Source organism: Molossus molossus, unplaced genomic scaffold (assembly GCF_014108415.1).
Source record: "Molossus molossus isolate mMolMol1 unplaced genomic scaffold, mMolMol1.p scaffold_m16_p_22, whole genome shotgun sequence".
NCBI lineage: Eukaryota > Metazoa > Chordata > Mammalia > Chiroptera > Molossidae > Molossus > Molossus molossus.
The window spans coordinates 3,815,763-3,836,935 of record NW_023425358.1 but is presented as its reverse complement, the minus strand read 5'-3'; the positions used below and the strand labels follow the sequence as shown (position 1 = coordinate 3,836,935).

The 21,173-nt window shown below is 52.6% G+C and overlaps 1 protein-coding gene across 3 annotated transcripts in view; it reads right to left on the bottom strand.

The window, feature by feature from the left end:
- The window catches only part of GRAMD1B (GRAM domain containing 1B), a 162,336-nt gene that overhangs the window by 81,692 nt on the left and 59,471 nt on the right, over positions 1-21,173 (bottom strand). Inside the window, exon 1 of one of the 3 annotated variants that reach the window (XM_036276190.1) lies at positions 6,109-6,582. The exons of the other annotated variants lie outside the window; for them this stretch is intronic. Within the exon in view, the coding sequence (XP_036132083.1) occupies positions 6,109-6,131 (23 nt within the window). The 5' untranslated portion in view covers positions 6,132-6,582. Of the gene's footprint in view, positions 1-6,108; positions 6,583-21,173 lie in introns of those variants that run through there. 3 annotated transcript variants of the gene reach the window in all.

Sequence of the window (21,173 nt, the reverse complement as noted above, 5' to 3'; positions counted from 1 at the left end):
TTTTCACATGTCATTAAATATTAGTCTTCTCTTGATTTTTTTTCAACCACTTCAAAATATTTGTTTTTTAATTCTTAGCTTGCAAGCTATACAAAAATCGGCGGTGCGCTGACTTTGGCCTGCAGCTGCGGCACAGACCCCTGTTCTAAGACCACGCAAGGTCCCTCAAGGGTATCTCAGATCAAGGCCTGTGGTCCACAGGAAGAGAGAAAACACGGCTGGGTTTCAAGGAGGGGAGCAAGCCCATGCCCGCACTTCCAGAAAAGCAGCTAAGGTGGGCAACGCCGGTGCTCAGCATGCCCCAGTCTCCTCTCCTCCTGTCATTCAGGAGCATCCATCCCCAGCTTCCTGAAGGCAGGCAGGCCACGTGACGAGTCCGACCACTGTGCCAAAAGGGTGATGAGCCTGTTTGTTCCAAGGAGAAGCATCTAGGAGACATGTCCTCCGCTCTCTGCAGTGATTGTGGAGGAGGTGCCGGTAGTCTGCAGCCAGGATCACTGAGCCACCACACGGAGGGTGACTTCCCGGAGAGTCTCCCAGTGCCTCGGAGGGATTCGGAGTAGTCAAGAACGAACTTACAATGAGTGAAGTTACTGAGTCTGGGGGTGGGTTCAGGGTCATGTTTGCTCTCATGGCATAACCTAGCCTGTCCAGTGTAACATCTTTCTGCCAACATAGACCAAAGCACAGCGCCAGAGATGAGCAAACATAAATTCATGTAGCAATATCCAGTGTATCACATCCTCGTAACTCATTTAGGAAACCAATGTCCAGTCTGGACAACGTAGCAAGAGATCAGAAGCATTCTTCTCTGCTTCAAGTTCTATCATGACAAATCCTAAATCATCTCTTCCAGCTACAAAATTCAACAGTAGTTACCCTGGCCGGGAGGGTTCCTAGCCAGCAGCAAAGAACTCAGGTACTTGGGATCTGATTTGTTGGACGCAACCTCTGCCGTCCAGAAGCTTACATTCCAATCGAGTAATCTCTCTTCTTAGAGAAATGACGATGGTGACAACATACTACGAGGCAAGTTATGTTTACTGCTGTTTATATCAAGCCGGGTGCAGCTTCCCAAAGAAGAGACCTGGGTGAGAGGTGGGAAAGGCCTATCCTTTTAAGAACTCCTCAGTCAGAAGACTTAGTCGTTGCCCAGGGATGTCTTGATCACTCAAGGAATTTAAATGCTTAGATGGCCAGCACTCAGTCCCTGGATTTACCCGAGGGCAGAAAAACGGATTCTCATCCTACCAAATAATAAAGCAAATCTCACGCTGTTAGCAAGAGGGTGTGCCGCGGGGGACATCTGTACATGAACCCTTAATATTTTCAAATACAGGGTTATTCCAGTGTCTTCTGCCGGCTCGTAAAGTGCACCAATATCCACAACACAAGGGCCCCCTATCAGAAGAGTGACCTCTTTCTAAACGTTCGTAAAAAGGAAGCTGAGAGAGACCAGTCTGTCCAGCACCGTGAATCTATCCCGCCTTCAAAGCAGCTGCCCCCACGGCAAACAGAAGTCGTCTGCAAGCCACACCGCAGGCCGAGAGGGGGTCACAGGACTGAGACCCAGAGTGGCTCCAGAGTCTCAAGCTCCTGAGCGACCCGACTGTCGCTGCAGCTCGCTTTCTGGGATGTTTGAAGAGCCGGGAGGCTTGGTTCTAAAAACAGTGCAGGGGCCATGCCCAGGCTTCCTCCCCTCGCGAATAAATGTGCACAGAATGAACCTTGAAGGAGAACTCTAGGTCCCGATCCTAACACTGCAGAGAGAAATGCCACACTTTTCAATGTCGAAATTAAGGGCTCCTAACCCACTTCTCCTTGCATGGATCTAAACCAGATCTGAAGGAAGAAAATACATCGCACATTGACCTTTGCTATGAAATAACATATGGCTGACCACTACTCTCCAAGAAATGTAGAGGCGAGGGAAAATGACCTCTGTCCCAGGTGCCTGGTGAGGACATCAGAGAGTGGGTTCTCTCGCAGAGCACCCCGAGTCCTAATTAGCAACGTAAACCAGCATGCCTACTCGCACACCCGCTCCAGCAGAAAGAGAAACTCCCGGTTCCTCCCACCTGTGGGCCTGGCCTGCTGTGTGTCACAACCAGTCTCTCTGTTACAGAAGCAGGTCCTCCAGCACCTGACTTTCCTGAAGGTCTGTCACAGCCTCTAAACTCTGGGGAGACTGCACCACCAACTCCAACACCTGTGAGGACCAGGACCACGAGGGCAGGGAATCGAGACTGAAGTCACTGCCGCCGGCCAAGTCATTTAGAGGCCGAAGGAGGTGTGAAGCTCGGCAGGGACTGGAGCATCTTCACGTCCCACGTGCGGGGATGTACAGGAATTAGGAAAAGCTTTACATCACATATACATGCAAAAAACATTTACCGTGTAGCAGCTAAAGAACTTATTTGTTATTGTTGTTTTAAAATTACTTGGCTTGCAAATGCCAGGCGTCCTCCAGCTCTGGTGGCCGGCCCCACCTGCCCGCGTGCACCGCCTGCTCGCGCACCGCCTGCTCGCTCACCGCCGCCGAGACCAGAAAGCCCCTGCCCTATGAGGGACAGGCTGGACCGGAGGGAGGACTTCTACGCACAACCCAGCCACCTGTCAATCAGACACACGCCTTGATCCACTTCATCCAAAAGCACCGTGGTAACTTCCTGACTCCAAGAGGTGTGTCCAGCCGTCCAGGCCACTCAAGTGCCAGTTACTCCACGATGCTTCTCTGCTGCCCTGGCTGAAACGGATTCCCGTCGCCGAGGGGTTTCGAGAGGGTCGGTCTCCCAGCACTCGCTGCCCTGTGCCACAGGCTGTGTGTGAGGGAGGAGGGCGGGTGTGTTCTCTCCGTGTGCCACAGGCTGTGTGTGAGGGAGGGGGCTGGGCGTGTGCTCTCCGTGTGCCACAGGCTGTGTGTGAGGGAGGAGGGCGGGCGTGTGCTCTCCGTGTGCCACAGGCTGTGTGTGAGGGAGGGGGCTGGGCGTGTGCTCTCCGTGTGCCACAGGCTGTGTGTGAGGGAGGGGGCTGGGGTGTGCTCTCCCTGTGCCACAGTCTGTGTGTGAGGGAGGGGGCTGGGGGTGTGCTCTCCGTGTGCCACAGGCTGTGTGTGAGGGAGGGGGCTGGGCGTGTGCTCTCCGTGTGCCACAGGCTGTGTGTGAGGGAGGAGGGCGGGTGTGTGCTCTCTGCAAGACTAGCAGTCACTGGAAGTCAGAGGCACTGTCCTTCCGTTTTTTAGCCCCCACAACGCCTGGGCAGGGCTGTGAAGACACCTGCAGAGTGAAAGTTTGGATGCACAGGGAATGTGCGGACCTTGACCCAGCTCTCTGGGAGAACAGGTCTGACCCAGACCACCTCACTGCTGCTGTGGTCGTCACAAAACTGAAACCGTGGTCAAGCAACAAGTTCGCACCCTGGCTTTTCACTAATTAGCTGCATTAATTTATTTAAAACCCTGCATTTCCCGCTGTGCACCTCAGTTTCCCTGCCTCTCAAATGCAAACACCAGGTCCTGGGATTACAGTGAGGATACAGTTCATTTCCATATACTTTTAGAAAGTCTAATTAACTAACCAAATAAATATCAGACAGAGAGAGCACACCAGAGTGAAAAGTCAATCTATAGTATTATGCTAAATACAAAGGCAGGTGCCCTTTAAAAGGCAACAAAGAAGGTGAGTCACGGGGAAAATCAGCTGCAAACCGAAGCCCCCTCCTAGCTGCATGGCTTACCCTCCTCCCTCTGTGAAATGGGGTCTAGTGACGATGCTGTCGGCCCCGTGTGACTTCACACACGCAACGTGCTCAGTACAGGGCTTGGCACATGGTAAGTACGCCTTCCATGTTGGCGGTCATTGCAATGGTTATTATCAGTATTATCCGCTTGTGTACTACTAACACACAGTAGGCATTCCAGAAATGTTTGTAGAAATAACTCAAACATTGGAAAGTTACTTGGTTCCATTCTCTTCCATATGTAGACAGTGTTGTTTTCCAGAACAAAGTAGCCAAAAGAGTTGGCCATGCTGTCCCCACCAACTCTGTGTGTTGGCACTGTAGAGACCCTGACACAGGAGTCCAACCCCAGACGTCCACACACAAGAGAGATCACAGGACCTAACGGTGTCCAGGCAGACATAAATGACAACATTTCCCATCCTGTAATATTGTATTTGGCTGAAAAGGATAAGGTTACACCAGTGATAGTTTCCCGCTTGACACTGCTGTCCTGTTGAAATGCATCGAGAGACACTCAAGGCAGATCTTTAAAACAAACATCTCTGCACACCTCTGAGGCACCCGCTGGGCTGAGCACAGCTCCCTGTGCAAGTGGCGTCTGCTCCTGAACGTCCCCACTCAGCCCCCCTCAGTGCCCCCCTGGCTGTGTCAGCAGCAAGGGCGTGGAGGGACGCGGGACTCTGATGGGAGCCCAGCCTCCCCCCTGGTGGCACCTGGGCCCTCCCTGGAGTCACAGCCCAGCTCCGCTCCGCTGACAGTCACGGGCAGCTCACACCCCGCCCGGCCCGGAACGCCCGGTGCCGACAGACTCCACTCACGCTCCAACACAGGAACAGGGCACCTGGCCCGAGAAAGCAAGGCAGGATGACAGTGCAGTGCCCCATCCCCCTCTCTCCATCTCAGGAAAGGGCCGTTTAGTACAAGAGCTAAACATAAGAGGGAGAGACAGCAAATCTTCACCAGAAGAAACTACAGGCTGGGTGGTCACTGATGCTCAGCACTACTCAGGACCTCACAGATTTGGGGGGGGGTGGTTAAATTGGTTTTTTGTTTTTTTAATCCTCAACTGAGGCTATGCTTTCATTAATTTTAGAGAGAGAAGAAAGAGAGAGACAGACAGACAGAGAAACATCACCTCCTGTATGCGAACCCCCGACCTGGATCGAACCAGTAGCTTTCCGGTGCACAGGGCAGCGCTCAGCCCACAGACCTCCCAGCTTTAAGAGCAAGAGCAAAGCTTGCAGGAACTGAGCTCTTTCCCTTCCCTTCCGCAAAGCACCTTTTCAGGACCCCCTGAAGGGCACTCCTGCTGGAGGGAGGGAGGCTGGTGGGCCAGAAGAGGTCTGTCAGGGTTTGGCCTAGAGCAGGGGTTCTGCAAGGCCAGAGGTAACCTAGAGCCAGGCTGGCACTTATGCACTGAACTGCTCAGGACCCACCCAGACTAGGAACATCAAGCTCCAATTCAGAGAGGTGACCCTGTCACCACCCCACCTGGGATGCACCCCTGCAGGGAGCTCTGGTCTCTCAAGCTGTCTCCACCTGACGCCTCCCAGCCTTCAAGGAGAGAAGGCCCCACACAGCCCAGGACACTGTCTCCTGAGCTGCTGCAAGCTGCCCTGCAGGGGGTGTGACAAAGTTTTCCAAGCAAAACCTCCTTCCCAGGCAGAGAAAAAGCCAATTCACCTGCCCATCTGATCCACAGGAGAGGGAGAAGGGGAGGTTTTACTTGTAAAGCGGAAGGGAAATATATTCCAATGGCTACTGCAGCTAGAATGCAGCCCCCCACCCCTCACGCAGGAGGGGGCTTTACCGTCTGCACAGGAAGCCCAGAGGTGCCCCACAGCCCCAGGTGTGTGTGGCGGGCCGCTGCACTTTCCTCCACACCAGGCACACCCTGCTGGAGCCCGGCCCTTCAAGACTGTCCTTGGAGAGAAGCCCTAGCTGGCTGAGACTGCCCACGGGGGTGGAGGTGCCCGGAGCAGGGTGAGAACGGCCCTCCGCTGGTTGGGTGGGGAGAGCATAGAGCACACTGCACCCATAGCCTGGTGCAGACACACAGCCTCGGGAAAGTGATCTTTCCTTATCCAGTGCCCTCAGCGGGCACCCTCCCAGGCCCCTCAAAGTTACAGACTCGTTCTCCCCATAGTCCCCCTACTTCCACAACACCCAGGAAGACGCTGGTGGGAAATACTGCAGCGGTGCAGAAGCTGGGTGAGCCGGAGGTGACCCAACGTGGCAGAGCGGTGCCCATCCGCGCCCTGGACACCAGTGTGGGGAGCCGGACCGGCTGGAGGAGACTCGCGAGGATGCTGAGGCGCGCAGGCACACAGGGTGGCGGAGGAAGGGGCCTTCTCCCCCTCCACTTACCAGGACAGCTTGAATCCTTTCATGGGTACAGCCGCGGCAATCCGCCGACCCTGTCCTCAGCATCCCTGTGCCAGCTCCAGAGGTCCCAGGACATATTTGAAAAGATGACGAAGTCCCGAAAGAACAGAGTCCCATGTCATGTGACTTGAACACAGAAAGGAAGAGAAGGGAGAGAGAAAGCGGGCAGCCAGAACTGCAGTGTTGCTTCGCCTGCTTCCCTTCCCCCGGGAGGGAACCGGGCTCCTGCCCCGGCCAAGGGCAGCTTCGGGCTGGAGCTGCCGCCTGTCCAGCTGCTGCGGCCACTGCCGGCCTCCGACGAGGATGGGGAGTGTGGGCAAGGCTGCCAACCAGCCCAGGAGTTGCTGACAACAGGCAGGCTGGCCGGCCACCCACCCACCCTCACCTCCTGCCAGCTCCGTGAACCTGACAGCCCCAGGGGAGAGCGAGAGCCTAGCAGAAGCTGCGCCTCTTCCCCCAGGCGGCGGCTCCTGCAGCTCCATGTAATCTCCTAATCAATGCAGTGCCCCAGCAAAGCACTGCCAGCCACTTCCGCCCACTTAAAGACACAGCGCATGTTTTGTCCCAGGATGGGACAGAAAGTCAGGGAGAGGGTGGGTGAGCCATGCAATTCCGGAGAAGCAAGAGGAGAGGGACAGTAATATCTGAAGATGAGCATGTCCACGGGCATCCATCAACAGGTTAAAAGCCCCACCCTGGTGGAGGGGAGCCTGGTCCCAGGCCCTCAGCAAACCTGGGGAATCGAATCTGAGCAGACCAGAAAGGCTGGTGGTGCTGTTTAGGTGAAGGGAGCAGGGAGCTGCACAGACCACCTTAAATAGAACCCGCACCCTTTCCAGGAGGGGCGGAGTCAGCGCCACTGCATCGGAGCAGCTCACCCCACCACTCCGCTCCGTCCCTACCTACCAGGGAATTACCTTGCAGACTTCTGGGGTGAGTGATGAGGCAGCCACTTATGGTGGCAAAGCAGTGCCCAGCTCCCAGTCCTGAGGCCAGGGATTCTTTTAAGGTGGCCGCCAGGGCCGGGGGTAGGATTTAAACACCATTATTACCAGTGCAGGGCTCTAGAGATGGAGTCCAGGCACAGCACCAAGTGAGGAGGGACCGGATTTTCAACGTCAACTCAAACATACACCTCATGGGAACAGCGAAAAGGTTCCTCTTAAAACCCTCCAGGTCGGGGGGTGCCTAGGAATGAGTTCCAGCCCCAGCAAGTTCCCTGGCTGATTGCTTCTGTCTGTCCTCCCCTGGATTATGGATGATCTGGGTCAGCGCAAGAGGGGATTAATTATGAAATAGCAGCCTTCAACTGAACCATAAAAAGCCTTTACCCTGAAACTCACCCCAAAGCACTCTACACACATGCGTGTTTTATATGCATGACATCTATACAAGACCCTCTAGATAATACTCTTAAGAAACACCAGAGCCCGAATCCCAGTTGGTAACACTCACTGCACCTGTCATTCCCTGTTCATTATCTGCCTTCCTCTCTTTCGATGGCAGACTGAGGGCAGGACTCGACCTGGCTCAGCTCCCTCTCCCTGCTGACCAGCAAGGGCCTAACGGAAGTGACCTTATCCAAACCTAGTTAAAACACTGCAGTCTCTGTCCAGTGTCAGGTGGTCCAGCAGAAATCCTCTTCAAGGAATCCTGAGCTTCCTGAGATGTACCCCAAAGCAGCTCCAGGCTATGCAATGTCCCTCCATCCACAGCCCCCGTGCAAGAAAACACTGAAATACTTTCTAGACTTCTAACCACGAAGATAGTTATGTTTTTAGAGCTCTTTAAACCTGTATCCAGGCCACACTTCCAGCACAGGTATTGTAAAGATGCAATAGATACCAAAAGTGCACACAGTTCTCCTTTATGACCTAGATAAGCCAGCTCCCAGGTCATGTGACTGAGCCCCTAGAGAAAGTCATTTCAGGTGTTCCAAGTAGATGAGACTATTCTCATCCTGCCCTGTCACCTGCTCTGATCACAGGTAACACACAAAACCTGGATCAAAGCTCTCCAAATATTAGAAACACATTACTGTAAATGTTAAATTCTTTAGCTTTTACTCTTTACCTGCTTAAAAAAAAATTTGTTGCGAGTTTATTATGTCAGGCACCGTGCTAAGTATTTTCATGCATTATCTCATTTAATCCACACCTCCATATTATAAAGCAATGACTATCGCTATTTGCCTGGTGATGCAGCTGACAAATAGAGGGTAGTGTCTTTTTAAAAATAATTTTTATTGATTTTTTTTTTTTTTTGAGAGAGAAAAAAACATCAATGTGAGAAACATCAATTCGGCTGCCTCCCCCCCCCCACACACACACACCCCCCCGATCTGTTTGGCCTGATGCTAAACAGTTAGCAAGCTGCAAGATGGGGACTTGAATGCAACTGTGTTCAACTCCAAAGCCCATCTCTTAATCACTACAGATGCTCAAAACATCTCCTCTACCCAACAAGCTGATTTATAAGGACTCACATGCTCCCAGGACAAAAAGAATCCAGGCAAGGTAGGAAAGAGACTAAAACAAGCTGGCTGCTTCTTCCATAACTAATGAGTGACCAGGCTTGAGAGAGTGTGTGCATGTGTGTGTGCGCACGTGTATGCGTGTGCGCATGTGCATGTGTGTGTGCGCGCGTGTGTGAAAGCATGAAGGGAGGGACACAGAAGGGCTGAGCTGGTTGGGAGACAGCCCTCCACCTTGAACCCCACTTGGCTCTGGTTTTCGAATCTGGGCTTTCATGGAGCTCCGGACCCTGGCTCCGTTGTTGTGGTCCGTATGGAAAAGCTCAAATACAAATTAGACATGGCTCTAAAGAGCCATGGGACCACTGTCCTTCCCTGAAGTCAGTTTACGAGGGAGGCCAAGCAAAATTAAGGAGCAGTCTTCATTTCATGTATTTTCCCTCTTTCATTTTCTCCCAGAGGGCAGACTGCTTTGTGCGGTTTAAAGGTTCTGTGAAGGTAAGTCTTCAGTACTGACATATTCTAGACTACTCTGGGGACGCATATAGACTAGTGATAAGGCAGGTGCATTGAATTCTCCTGCTTCCACCTGACTTTACAATCTGGCTGTTCCTTGATGTGCATATTTTAGAAAGAGTAAGAATTTTTCTTAAAAAAACTTAAATTCTGAATTCTTCCATTTCTGACAGTATGGCAGATCAGGCATCCCCATGGGCCTTCCCGCTGAACCACGTAGGAACGCTGGAGAGAATGAAACATTTCGGGAAAAATGTTTGATGAGCTATCGAAATACTATCTAAATCAGAAGTATTTGGAGGCCACACATTTAGTGAGGAAAGAAACCAAGAAAATTAAGGAAAAGCCTTGTAGTTGCGTTTTCAAAGAGGGCATTTGCAGAATCTGTGGCCCGGGCTTTGGTCTTCATGGCTTCAAAGAACAATGGACACGAGACAACGCCAAAAGCCCAAAGGTGACAGGTGTGCACGGAGCTCTCGCAAAGCAGGTCCACGCTGGCCAAGTCGGCACCTGAGAATAAACTTGAAAGAAACTCACAAATGCTGCGAAGGACCTACGAGGACTCTGCCTGACTTAAACCCTGGCAGTGAATGGAGGAGGAAAAACTATCTCCCCCAATAAGTTGTAATTACAAACAGATCCTCACACAGATCGCTGCCTGATTATTTACCAAACAATTCACACAAAAAAACAATGTACAGAAGGAAAAGGCTAATAAACTAAGACCATCTGATCATCAAAATTGATCATAAATAGAGAAAAAATAAGGCTTTTCTAGGAGAAAATATTTGTAACATATAATTGAAAACAGAATTGTTGTTGCCCAGCAGGTGTGGCTCAGTGGACTGAGCATCATCCCATGGACTGAGTGCGGGTTTAATTCGCCGTCAGGGCACATGCCTCGGTTGTGGGCTCGATCCCCAGTAGGGGGCGCTTCTCTCTCACATCAATGTTTCTCTCTCTCCCTTCCTATCTCTCTAAGATAAATAAATAAAAACATATTAAACAAAGAAAAAGGAATTGTTCACAAAATACATTTTAAAATTATAAAAATCGATAAGAAAAAGGAATAAAATTATAAAAATAGAAAAATGATTAATAAGCATTTTCAGAAGATAAAATGAGCAATAAATATATTAAAAGTTCCTTAACCTCACTAATACTCAGGAAACTGCAAATTTAGAGAAAAAAAATTTTTTTTCTTTATTGATTTTAGAGAGAGAGGAAGGGAGAGGGAGAGATAGAAATATGAATGAGAGAGAACATCAATTGGGCGCCTCCTGCATGACCTTCACTGGGGATCTGGCCCACAACCTGGGCATGTGTCCTGACCGGGAATCGAACTGGCGACCTCTTGGTGCATGGGTCGACGCTCAACCACTGAACCACTCCGCTGGGCAGGAAACTACAAATTTAAATTCCAACGAGATGCCATCTCAGACTCATCTAACAGTCAAAAATTAAGAAGTCTTGCACTATCAAGGCTGGAAAGGAGCTGGTGGACTGTGCACTGGTTCAACTACCCCAGGAAACTATTTGGAGTCATGTAGTGATGTTTAAAACCTGCATCCCCCACTAACAGGTTTCCCCCACTGACTGCCAACCAATGAAGAATACAGTGTGATTCCTGTATAGAACAAACACATAAAATGATAAAACATAAAACAATAGATAGATTATATTATACCCATATAGATACATTAGTCCCTTATCCACAGTTTTGCTTTCTGTGGTTTCAGATACCCTTGATCAACTGGGGTCCAAAATTATTAAATAGAAACTTCCAAAAATAAACAATTTGTAAATTTATTTATTTTTTTTATTATTATTTTTTTTATCCTCACCCGAGGACATTTTTCCTTTTTTTGTTCAGGTAGAGTGGGAGGGAGAGAGAGGAACAGAGAGAGAGAGAGAAACATCGACGTGAAAGGAACACATCGAGTGGCTGCCACCCACACAACCAACCAGGGCCGGGGACAAACTGCAACCGAGGTACATGCCCTTAGCGGGAACCAAACCCGGGTCTCTCAGGACCACAGGCCGACGCTCTAACCGCTGAGCCAAACCGGCCAGGGCAACAATTTGTAAGTTTAAATGGCACGCCATGCTGAGTAGAGTGATGAAATCTCATACCATCTTGCTCCAACCTGCCTGGGACACAAATCATCCCTTTGTCCCTTTGTCCAGCACATCCCACTGTCTAAGCTCCCCACCCACAGCCACTTGGTATCACCGTGACGGCACAGAATTGCAGTACTTGTGTTCAAGTAACCCTTATTTTATTTAATAATGGCCCCAAAGAGCAAGTGTAATGATGCTGGCAATTCGGATCTGCCAGAGAGAAGCCGTATAATGAAAAGATATATATTCAAAGAAAAAAACATAATACACACACACACACACAGGCTTCAGTACACGGAGGAGGGGTCTTCTAATGTATCCCCCATGGATACGGGGAAGGCTACTGTACTCTGTATCCACAAAATGAAAAATCAAGGGGACAACAAACTCAACGTTCAGAAAGGTGGTCACTTTAGGACGGTGGGGGGACAATGGGGTCAGCAGGACAGGTAAGATATTTAATATTCTATAAATAATCTTAGTATCTATGCACTTAGCAGAAACAATTTAAAAATAAATATAGTAATTAGAAAACACCTGACATCAATCTTCTTTGGGTTTTAGTGAGCAGACTTGAATATCTAAGTGTGGTGCTGGGATATCGACTAGGACCATGTTTTGTATTATCTGCATTTTCAAAAAACTAAGTTCAAAACATTGGCCTTCCCAGACTCGCTGTTATTGGAAAGTTTCTTGTGTTGATAAGGTTGGATTAACATAAATTTGGTCTGTAGGGCTCTAAGCTTCTTGTTACAATGGTTTCTTCCCAACTTCATTGGCTTGGCATGAAAGTTGGAACAAGTTCCTTTTCTATTTTAGCTGCTTTGACCGTCTGCTGGGCCCCAAGTCTAAAGGACTCACCCACCCAGGTGCTATTCCCTTCCTAAACCAACAAAACCTGGTCTTGCCTCATCCTTAAACAGGGACCAGAATGGCCAGAGGCCTTTCAACCAGAGCAAACTGCTGTGGCCTCCTAAGCAGACACCCAAGTTCAGGCCCAGGGGAGCCTGGAAGCTGTGAACCCATGGAGAATCCCACCCTCCTGGCTCCCACCTCCCCAGCAGTGGCTCTTTCCACCACCAGGAGCTCAAGCCTCCTCATGACCTTGAGAAGTCACTGGGAATGTGTCTGGAGCAGAAAACAGAAAGAGGACATGTGTCCTGCTCCCTCTGCCCTGCTCCAGACAGCACCCTGTCCCTCTGCCCTGCTCCTGACAGCACCCTGCTCCCGACAGCGCCCTGCTCCTGAGAGCCCCCTGCTCCCGACAGCACCCTGCTCCCTCTGCCCTGCTCCCTCTGCCCTGCTCCAGACAGCACCCTGCTCCCTCCGCCCTGCTCCCTCTGCCCTGCTCCAGACAGCACCCTGCTCCTGACAGCACCCTGCTTCCTCCGCCCTGCTCCTGAGAGCCCCCTGCTCCCGACAGCACCCTGCTCCTGACAGCACCCTGCTCCCGCTGCCCTGCTCCCGACAGCACCCTGCTCCCGACAGCACCCTGCTCCCGACAGCACCCTGCTCCCTCCGCCCTGCTCCTGAGAGCCCCCTGCTCCCGACAGCACCCTGCTCCCTCCGCCCTGCTCCTGAGAGCCCCCTGCTCCCGACAGCACCCTGCTCCCGACAGCACCCTGCTCCCGACAGCACCCTGCTCCCTCCGCCCTGCTCCTGAGAGCCCCCTGCTCCCGACAGCTCCCTGCTCCCGACAGCACCCTGCTCCTGACAGCACCCTGCTTCCTCCGCCCTGCTCCTGAGAGCCCCCTGCTCCCGACAGCACCCTGCTCCTGACAGCACCCTGCTTCCTCCGCCCTGCTCCTGAGAGCCCCCTGCTCCCGACAGCACCCTGCTCCCGACAGCACCCTGCTCCCGACAGCACCCTGCTCCCTCCGCCCTGCTCCTGAGAGCCCCCTGCTCCCGACAGCACCCTGCTCCCGACAGCACCCTGCTCCTGACAGCACCCTGCTTCCTCCGCCCTGCTCCTGAGAGCCCCCTGCTCCCGACAGCACCCTGCTCCTGACAGCACCCTGCTCCCTCCGCCCTGCTCCTGAGAGCCCCCTGCTCCCGACAGCACCCTGCTCCCTCCGCCCTGCTCCTGAGAGCCCCCTGCTCCCGAGAGCACCCTGCTCTGAGCACCAGCTGCAGGACAGGCAGGGCTGCAGGCCTCCGGGCTGGCAAACTGGGCCAGATCAGTGCTGCAGTCACGCTGGGGAATCGCAGCTCCCTGCTCAGGCAGGGGAGTCACTGGGCGGAGAGTGTTATATTTAAGCAGCCTTTTGGAGGTCAGGAGCTAGAGAGGAGCAGCAGGGGAGGAAGCAGCCTCCTAAACACTCCATTTTAACAACAAGCCTCTTCTTCGTCCTGCAGCCAGAATCCTCTTCCGAATTCCCAACTGTGGTCAATAGAGCCTGTGTGAGGGGCAGCAGATGGCCAGAGCTGCTACCGACCAGGTGCCCCAACACTTCCCTGTCTCTCCCTCCCCTCAGTCTCTCCCCACCCTCTGCCACTATTAGTCATGGGCTCTGGGGTGACAGAGTGGGCTGCAGGCATTGGCTTTGCTTTCCAGTCTGTTCATTTGTGTCAGCTACCAGCTGGGAGCCTCTCCTGCACCCCCAGCCCATCCCTACCTTAGGGACCCCTGCACACCCCTGTCCTCCAGCCCCAAGGTCCACTACTGGGAGGGAAGGGGGGCAAGGGAGGGAGTGGAAAGGGAAGAAAGAGGGGGGAGGGGAGGGGAGCAGAGGGAGGGGAGGGGAGCAGAGGGAGGGGAGGGGAGCAGAGGGAGGGGAGCAGAGGGAGGGGAGGGGAGCAGAGGGAGGGGAGGGGAGCAGAGGGGAGGTGAGCAGAGGGAGGGGAGGGGAGCAGAGGGAGGGGAGGGGAGCAGAGGGAGGGGAGCAGAGGGAGGGGAGGGGAGCAGAGGGAGGGGAGGGGAGCAGAGGGGAGGGGAGCAGAGGGAGGGGAGGGGAGCAGAGGGAGGGGAGGGGAGCAGAGGGAGGGGAGGGGAGCAGAGGGGAGGGGAGCAGAGGGAGGGGAGCAGGAGGGGAGGGGAGCAGAGGGAGGGGAGCAGAGGGAGGGGAGCAGAGGGGAGGGGAGCGGAGGGGAGCAGAGGGAGGGGAGGGGAGCGGAGGGGAGGGGAGGGGAGCAGAGGGAGGGGAGCAGGAGGGGAGGGGAGCAGCGGGAGGGGAGCAGAGGGAGGGGAGGGGAGCAGAGGGGAGGGGAGCAGAGGGGAGGGGAGGGGAGCGGAGGGGAGCAGAGGGAGGGGAGGGGAGCAGAGGGAGGGGAGGGGAGCAGAGGAGAGGGGAGCAGGAGGGGAGGGGAGGGGAGGGGAGCAGAGGGAGGGGAGCAGGAGGGGAGGGGAGCAGAGGGAGGGGAGCAGAGGGAGGGGAGCAGAGGGAGGGGAGGGAAGCAGAGGGGAGGGGAGCAGAGGGGAGCAGAGGGGAGGGGAGGGGAGGGGAGGGGAGCAGAGGGAGGGGAGCAGGAGGGGAGGGGAGCAGAGGGAGGGGAGTGGAGGGGAGGGGCGGGGCAGGGGCAGGGCAGAGGCTATAGGCAGCAGAGTTGACTGGCTGGTGTGGAAAGCAGGCTGGCGGGAGTCTGTTCATTTCAATACTGCTTCTTTCTGCCTCTGTGACCCCAGGGATTTACTTAGGGTGCTGGAGTTAAAAAAAAAAAAAAAGGCAGATTTACCGCCCCCATCCTTCTTTGCCCCTCCTTCACAATCTGCTAATCCAGAATGTTCCCTCAGGCAACCCACAAGAGAGAAAGATCAAAGCCAAGCTCCGGAGGCTCCAGCCCACTCCCAGTCATTTTACCCACAGCAGGCGGTGGCCAGGGCCTGCACCCGCTCTCTAGACTTGAAAGTGGTCCATGCATTACGGGGGTGATCTCTCAGCAGACAGGGGAGGCCTCACCCACCCACCTGCCACTGAGGAGACACTGGGGCCCAACTAGGAGCGAGGGCTGCTAGCCCAGGGTGAGCGGAGTTGGAGAGAGAGGACACGCTGGAAGGAGAAGCCCTGGGCTGGTGCCCGAAGCCCTCCCGGTCCTCAGCCTGGGGCCCTGTCCTTGCCAGCAGCCCCGGAGGACCTCCTGCTCGCCTCAGCACCGAGGCCAGGCCGGCTCTCTCTCTGGACATCAGGCAAGCGTTCCCCAGCCCTGCCGTGCTGGAGTGGAGACCCAGGAAGACACCCTGGGCCTCCCTCCTTCAGAACCACCCCGCTTCCTAAATGGGCCTGCTCAGTGCCGTCCACCTGCTGTCTCCTTCCTCAGCCAGCCTGGGCTCACGGGTCACAGCTCCCTCAGCTTCCAGACAGAGGGTGGCCCCTCAGAGCATCCCCACAACCTGGAGAGCGCACGTGGACTGAGTTCACTCATTCTAGTTACATGCAGAACAGAAGAAACTAGGCAGACTTCTAATGACCCCCCACTGTCCTGTTTTCCTCTCAGGAGAAAGTCGGGGTGGCTGATGGTGCTGGGGACCCAGGTCCTCTCAGGGAGAAAGCACTGCAACCAGGACAGCCAGCTGCTCACTGCCCGCCCACCAAGGGGAGGCTTCTCTCCCGACTAAGTCCACAGAAAAACCACCAGCAGCAAGCAGGTGAAGGGGCGGTAACTCCTGCTCACAGCGAGCTCCTGGCCAAGGGCTCGGCGGGACCTGTCCTGGCAGGGAAGCGGCTCGCTAGCATGAGGCTAGAAATGCTGCCTTCTTAAAAGCCAGGGCCTGACAGCAGTCCCAGAGGGGCTGTGGCCCAGCACAGGGTTCCTGAAATTAGACTGGAGTTCAAGTCCATACTTAACAGCTGTGTAACCTCGAGCAAGCCACTGCATGTCTCTGAGCCCCGCACATCTGTAAAAGGAGGCAAGGACAACTCAGGAGACTGCTGGGAGTTAATGGCACAACACACGACAGGGCATGGAGCACGTCCCCAGTATCAGCCATTACTGGGATTATTCCCAGCCAGCGTCCACAGACCTCCTCTCTCTACGGCACGAACAGGCCCCCTTTCTCTGTGTCCTGATCTACTTTGTCTGCTTCACCTGAATAATTTTCCTATTTTGTTGGGGATATTTTTGTAATTTTATTGGGTGAGATTGCTGTTAGATCGATCAGCTATTTACTTGTCCAGCAATCACTATCCTTATCGAGTGCCCAATGTGTTCATGCACCATGCAAATCATGATATTTCAATAACACATCCAATATCCTCCTTGGTCTATGGAAGCTAATAATGTAGTAAGAACAGTAAGATCTGGGCATTACTCAGTTGGACTAAACAATGTTAACATAAAATTGAAGGCAGTAAGTTCTGTAAGAGAGGCACAGGTCATCTGCGTGCGTCTGCATTCCAGAATGAACACGGGTTTGTAATCATTGTGCCAATTTTTCAATCAAGTAACGAGTACTGGTGAACACCCTCAGCCAGCCTATACTAAGTCTGCCTGTGGTCATTCATTTTTATTATTCTGGTCTTCGCACGGAAGAGTTAGCCAGAAAAGGACCCAGTATGTGTCACCCTTTATGGAGGCAGAACTTCCCGTGCCCACGAGGAAGAGCGGCCGCATCGGTCCGGTGGGCTTGCAGGCTAACTGCCCACCACCTGGACGGCTTCTCATCAGCACCTGAAGGTTGGGGGAAATGCTCAAGATACCCCAGACTCCTGTACCCACTGTATTCTCTTTCAAAAAATATAGTTTTTCTTCATTGATTTTATAGAGAGAAGGAGAGAGAGAGAAACAGAAACATGGATGAGAGAACATCGATTGGCTGCCTCCTGCATGCCCCCCACTGGAGACTGGACCCACAGCCTGGGCATGTGCCCTGACTGGGAATTGAACCGGCGACCTCTGGTACATGGGTCGATGCTCAACCACGGAGCCACACCGGCGGGGCCCCACCACCGTATTCTCTTAGCATCACAACACACATCATGAAACCAACATAATCATGAGCCAACCTGAGCTCAGGTACCACCTGTCTTTACTGAGTAAATTCTTTCATACTAAGCGACCGGCTGCCTTTGAGGAGTCAGGGTGCCCAGGTGCTGGTGCGAACCATGAGGAAGGTTTTAGGTGCATCTCTGAGCAGTCGGGAAAATGAGGGCAACCTGGTACGTTTCAAAAGCTAAACAACCTGAATTTTTAATTTTTGATAACATGTTCTTTTAAACTTTGTGTTTAAATATTCTTTAAATGTAACTAAATGGTGGCCGTAATTTTATATTTTAGTTTTGTTTTTGATCTTTTATAGGTAAAATAAATATCTGGCAATTCTATCCCAGTTGATCCACTTTTTCTAATTTCTCTGCAAAATGCACGCACTCAGATTCTGCTGGAGAAGGTCTTCTCAGTTCTGTGACCTCGGCTTCCCCTCCAAGGTCAGCCCAGGCCGCTGAACCGCTGGGCGGCACCCGCCGCTCCGCTCGCTTGTCACGGGGTGGCCATGTGGGGCGCAGGGGTTTCTGAACTAGTATTTTATTTTTCAGTTGAGATATAATTGACATATATAACATTATATTAGTTTAGGAGTACAGCATAGTGATTATACACACACACACACAGTTGACCCTTGACAACACTGGTTTAAACTGCACATTTTTTCAATAAATAGGTACAGTACCATAAATGTATTTTCCTTATGATTTTTAGTATCATTTTTTTCTCTAGTTTACTTTATTGTAAGAATCCAATATATAACATATATGACATACAAAAATGTGTCAAATGACTTTACTGGGAGGCTTCCAGCAGATCCCCAGCTGTGCGGGGTGAGGGTCAGGGTGGAGGGGTCGTGTCGACACCGCTCACACACACACTAATGGTCCACTGTACATTGTGACAGTGTCACCACAATACATCTACTTAACACCTGTCCCCACACCCAGCTACTATTTTTCCTGTGATGACCTAATCTAGTCTCAACTGTGTTAACAGCGTGTTGGAGACATGCCTGCTCCCCAAACATACATGTACAACTACTACCGAGACTCCCAACCTCAGAGCCGCATTTCCCACTGCTCCTGGACCCTTTACCTCAATGCCTCACGGGCCCTCGGAGCTGCACAAACACACGGAGCTCCTCATCGCCCTCCGCTTGCCCTCTGGCTCTGACCTCCTGTGCCCGGCTCGGTAAATGGCACCACCCACTGCCAGTCACCCAGCCAGACACCTGGAATCACCCTACACCCCTCTTCCACCTCCAGTCTAATTAGGTAGAAAGTGATGTCAGTTCTAGCTCCCTGAATATAACTACAGCTTGTTTCCTATCAGTTTTTACCTGCCTTTCAAGTCTAATCTCTAGGTTTGCAGCTGTAATTCCCTCTCCTATTTGTTTGTTTATTCACCAAATATTTATTGAGCATCTATTATCTACCAATGACTATGCTAGATGCTAAGGGTTTTGTGGTTTAAAAGGCAAAAACACACAACCTCTGTCCTTAAAAAACTTACAGTCTAGTGGGGAAAGGTAGACATGTAAAAAAAAATAAAGTGTCAAATATGGCACAAAATGAGAAAATTTTCTATTTCCCTACATCATAACCAGGGAGTACTTTTTCAAAAGTACTCCCAACCGCCCTAGCCGGTTTGGCTCAGCGGTTAGAGCGTCGACCTGTGGTCCAGAGAGACCCAGGTTCCAATCCCGCTAAGGGCATGTACCTCGGTTGCAGTTTGTCCCCGGCCCTGGTTGGGTCATGCAGGTGGCAACCACTCGATGTGTCCCTTTCATGTCGATGTTTCTCTCTCTCTCTCTCCCTCCAACTCTATCTGAACAAAATATCAAAAAATGTCCTCAGGTAAGGATTTAAAAAAAAAAAAAAAAAGGACTCCCAACCAGTATCCACAGACCTCCACTCTCTACTTTTTTCAGGGGTGCTTTTTCTGACATGTTAAAATCCTTCTGCAGGCCTTGGCCGGTTTGGCTCAGCGGTTAGAGCATCGGCCTGCGGTCCAGAGAGACCCGGGTTCGGTTCCCGCTAAGAGCATGTACCTCGGTTGCAGTTTGTCCCCAGCCCTGGTCGGTCGTGCGGGTGGCAGCCACTTGATGTGTTCCTTTCACATCGATGTTTCTCTCTCTCTCTCCCTGTTCCTCTCTCTCCCTCCCACTCTACCTGAACAAAAAATGGGAAAATGTCCTCAGGTGAGGATTAAAAAAAAAAAAATCCTTCTGCAGACCCGCAGTGCTGTCTAAGGCCGTCACGGTACGTCCACCGCTGCCTGGGTCTCCCGTTTCGTCACCGGCCTCCCAGCTCTGTGTGCATAGTACTCGGAAGCCGTGCCCACTCCGTGGTGACCTGGGCTTTGCTAAGACCGTGCTGGCCCCTGTCCTGCCAGCTCCATTCAGTGAACATCTGTGGGGTGCCAAGCATGGTTGCCTAGGTTCTCTCATTCGTCATCACAACAACCCCAGAGGGTCGACAGTATCACCCCCATTTACAAGTGAGGAAACAGACCAGGAAATGCCAAGGTAACTCGCGCAAGTCAACCCCAAGACGTGACAGTGCCGACATTTGAACCCAGACATGTCCAACTCCAAATCTTAACTAGATCACCTCTCTTCTCTGTCCACCCGATAGACGCCCACCCACGCTCGGTTTTCCCACCAAACGTCATGTCCTCTAGCAGGCCCTCCTGCCTGTCCAGGCAGCGTCAGGTCTTCCGTGCTTCCTGATGACTTCACCTTCCACGACCCTTATCACCTGGGGCCACCATTGTTCGTTTACTCACTGGCCTCCCCCAGGACCCCAGGGGCAACTGCCAGCAGTGACCGAGAGCTCTCCACGGAAACCTGGGTGGTGGACGCTCTGCGGCCATGTGAGCGGGTTTAGTAGACACCTGCTGAACGCGGGGATTAATGCAGGCCATCAACCTCCTTCTCAAAGGTCAAAGGGAAACCCTCAGGACATAATTTACCATCTACATTTCTGAATACAGTCCTGCCAGGACATCCGACGGACTGAGTCTGAAGCTGCAACCTCACAAAGAATGTGTCGCACAGAGAAGCAGTCTCCAGAGCTCGACTCCAGGAGGTGAAGTCACTTCCAACAGCCCTGCTCCAGGACCCGAACACGGTCTGAACAGGCAGCGTAGTCACCCAGAGTGACCAGACCTCTGACCAAAAGCTGTTTTGTTCTTGCCCCTGGACTAGATTCACTGGGGTTGAAAAGAAATTATGGGAACAGTGCCTCAGGAACAGAGGGGAAAGGCTGAGGTAGGGGGATGCATTCACATGTATCTAGACATTAAAAAGTAATACCCAAGTCGTACGTCAGTGACCGGCCACTGAGTCACCACGAGGCTTCTCCTCAGCAGTCCAGTCCCACTGCTCCTGCACCTTGTCAGTCGGTCCATCAGCCATGACACAGATGACACAGGTTCTCCTGGAACCCGGTCTGCCGAACGCAAACGGGTTCTTTTATATATAGATGTGTGCACGTGTGTATGCGCGTGTGTGTGCGCATGTGTATGCACGCGTGTGTGCGGACGTGCATGTGTGTGCAGGCGTGCATGTGTGTGCATGTGTGTGTGCGCGCGCGCGTGTGTGTGTGTGTGTGCGCGCATGTGTGTTGAGAGAGAAACAAACATTTGGGCACATGGGAGCCACACCAGCCAGGGTGCCAGCAGGTTCTTTATGGGGGCGTCTTAGTCACCTGAAGGAGATCTAATGAGAGCCACGGACACGCTTCGCGGAAAAATGCACAGACATATAACTCTGCTCGTGGACCTTGTCCTAAAGTCCATCCAGGACCTAAGTGGTTCAGGGGCCCAGACTGAAAACACCTGGACTAAGTCCCTCCAAAGGGTCTGAGCTAGAGAAGGTCAAAGAAAAAGTCGTCCAGTGCTGAGGTCATAGGGCGGCTGCTTCTGTGACCAATCAGATTCACGCTCTGGTCAGGTCCTGAGAGCAAGTGCTAGACTGGGGTATGTCCAGCTCCTAGGTGTGCTTCCACCCTGCTTG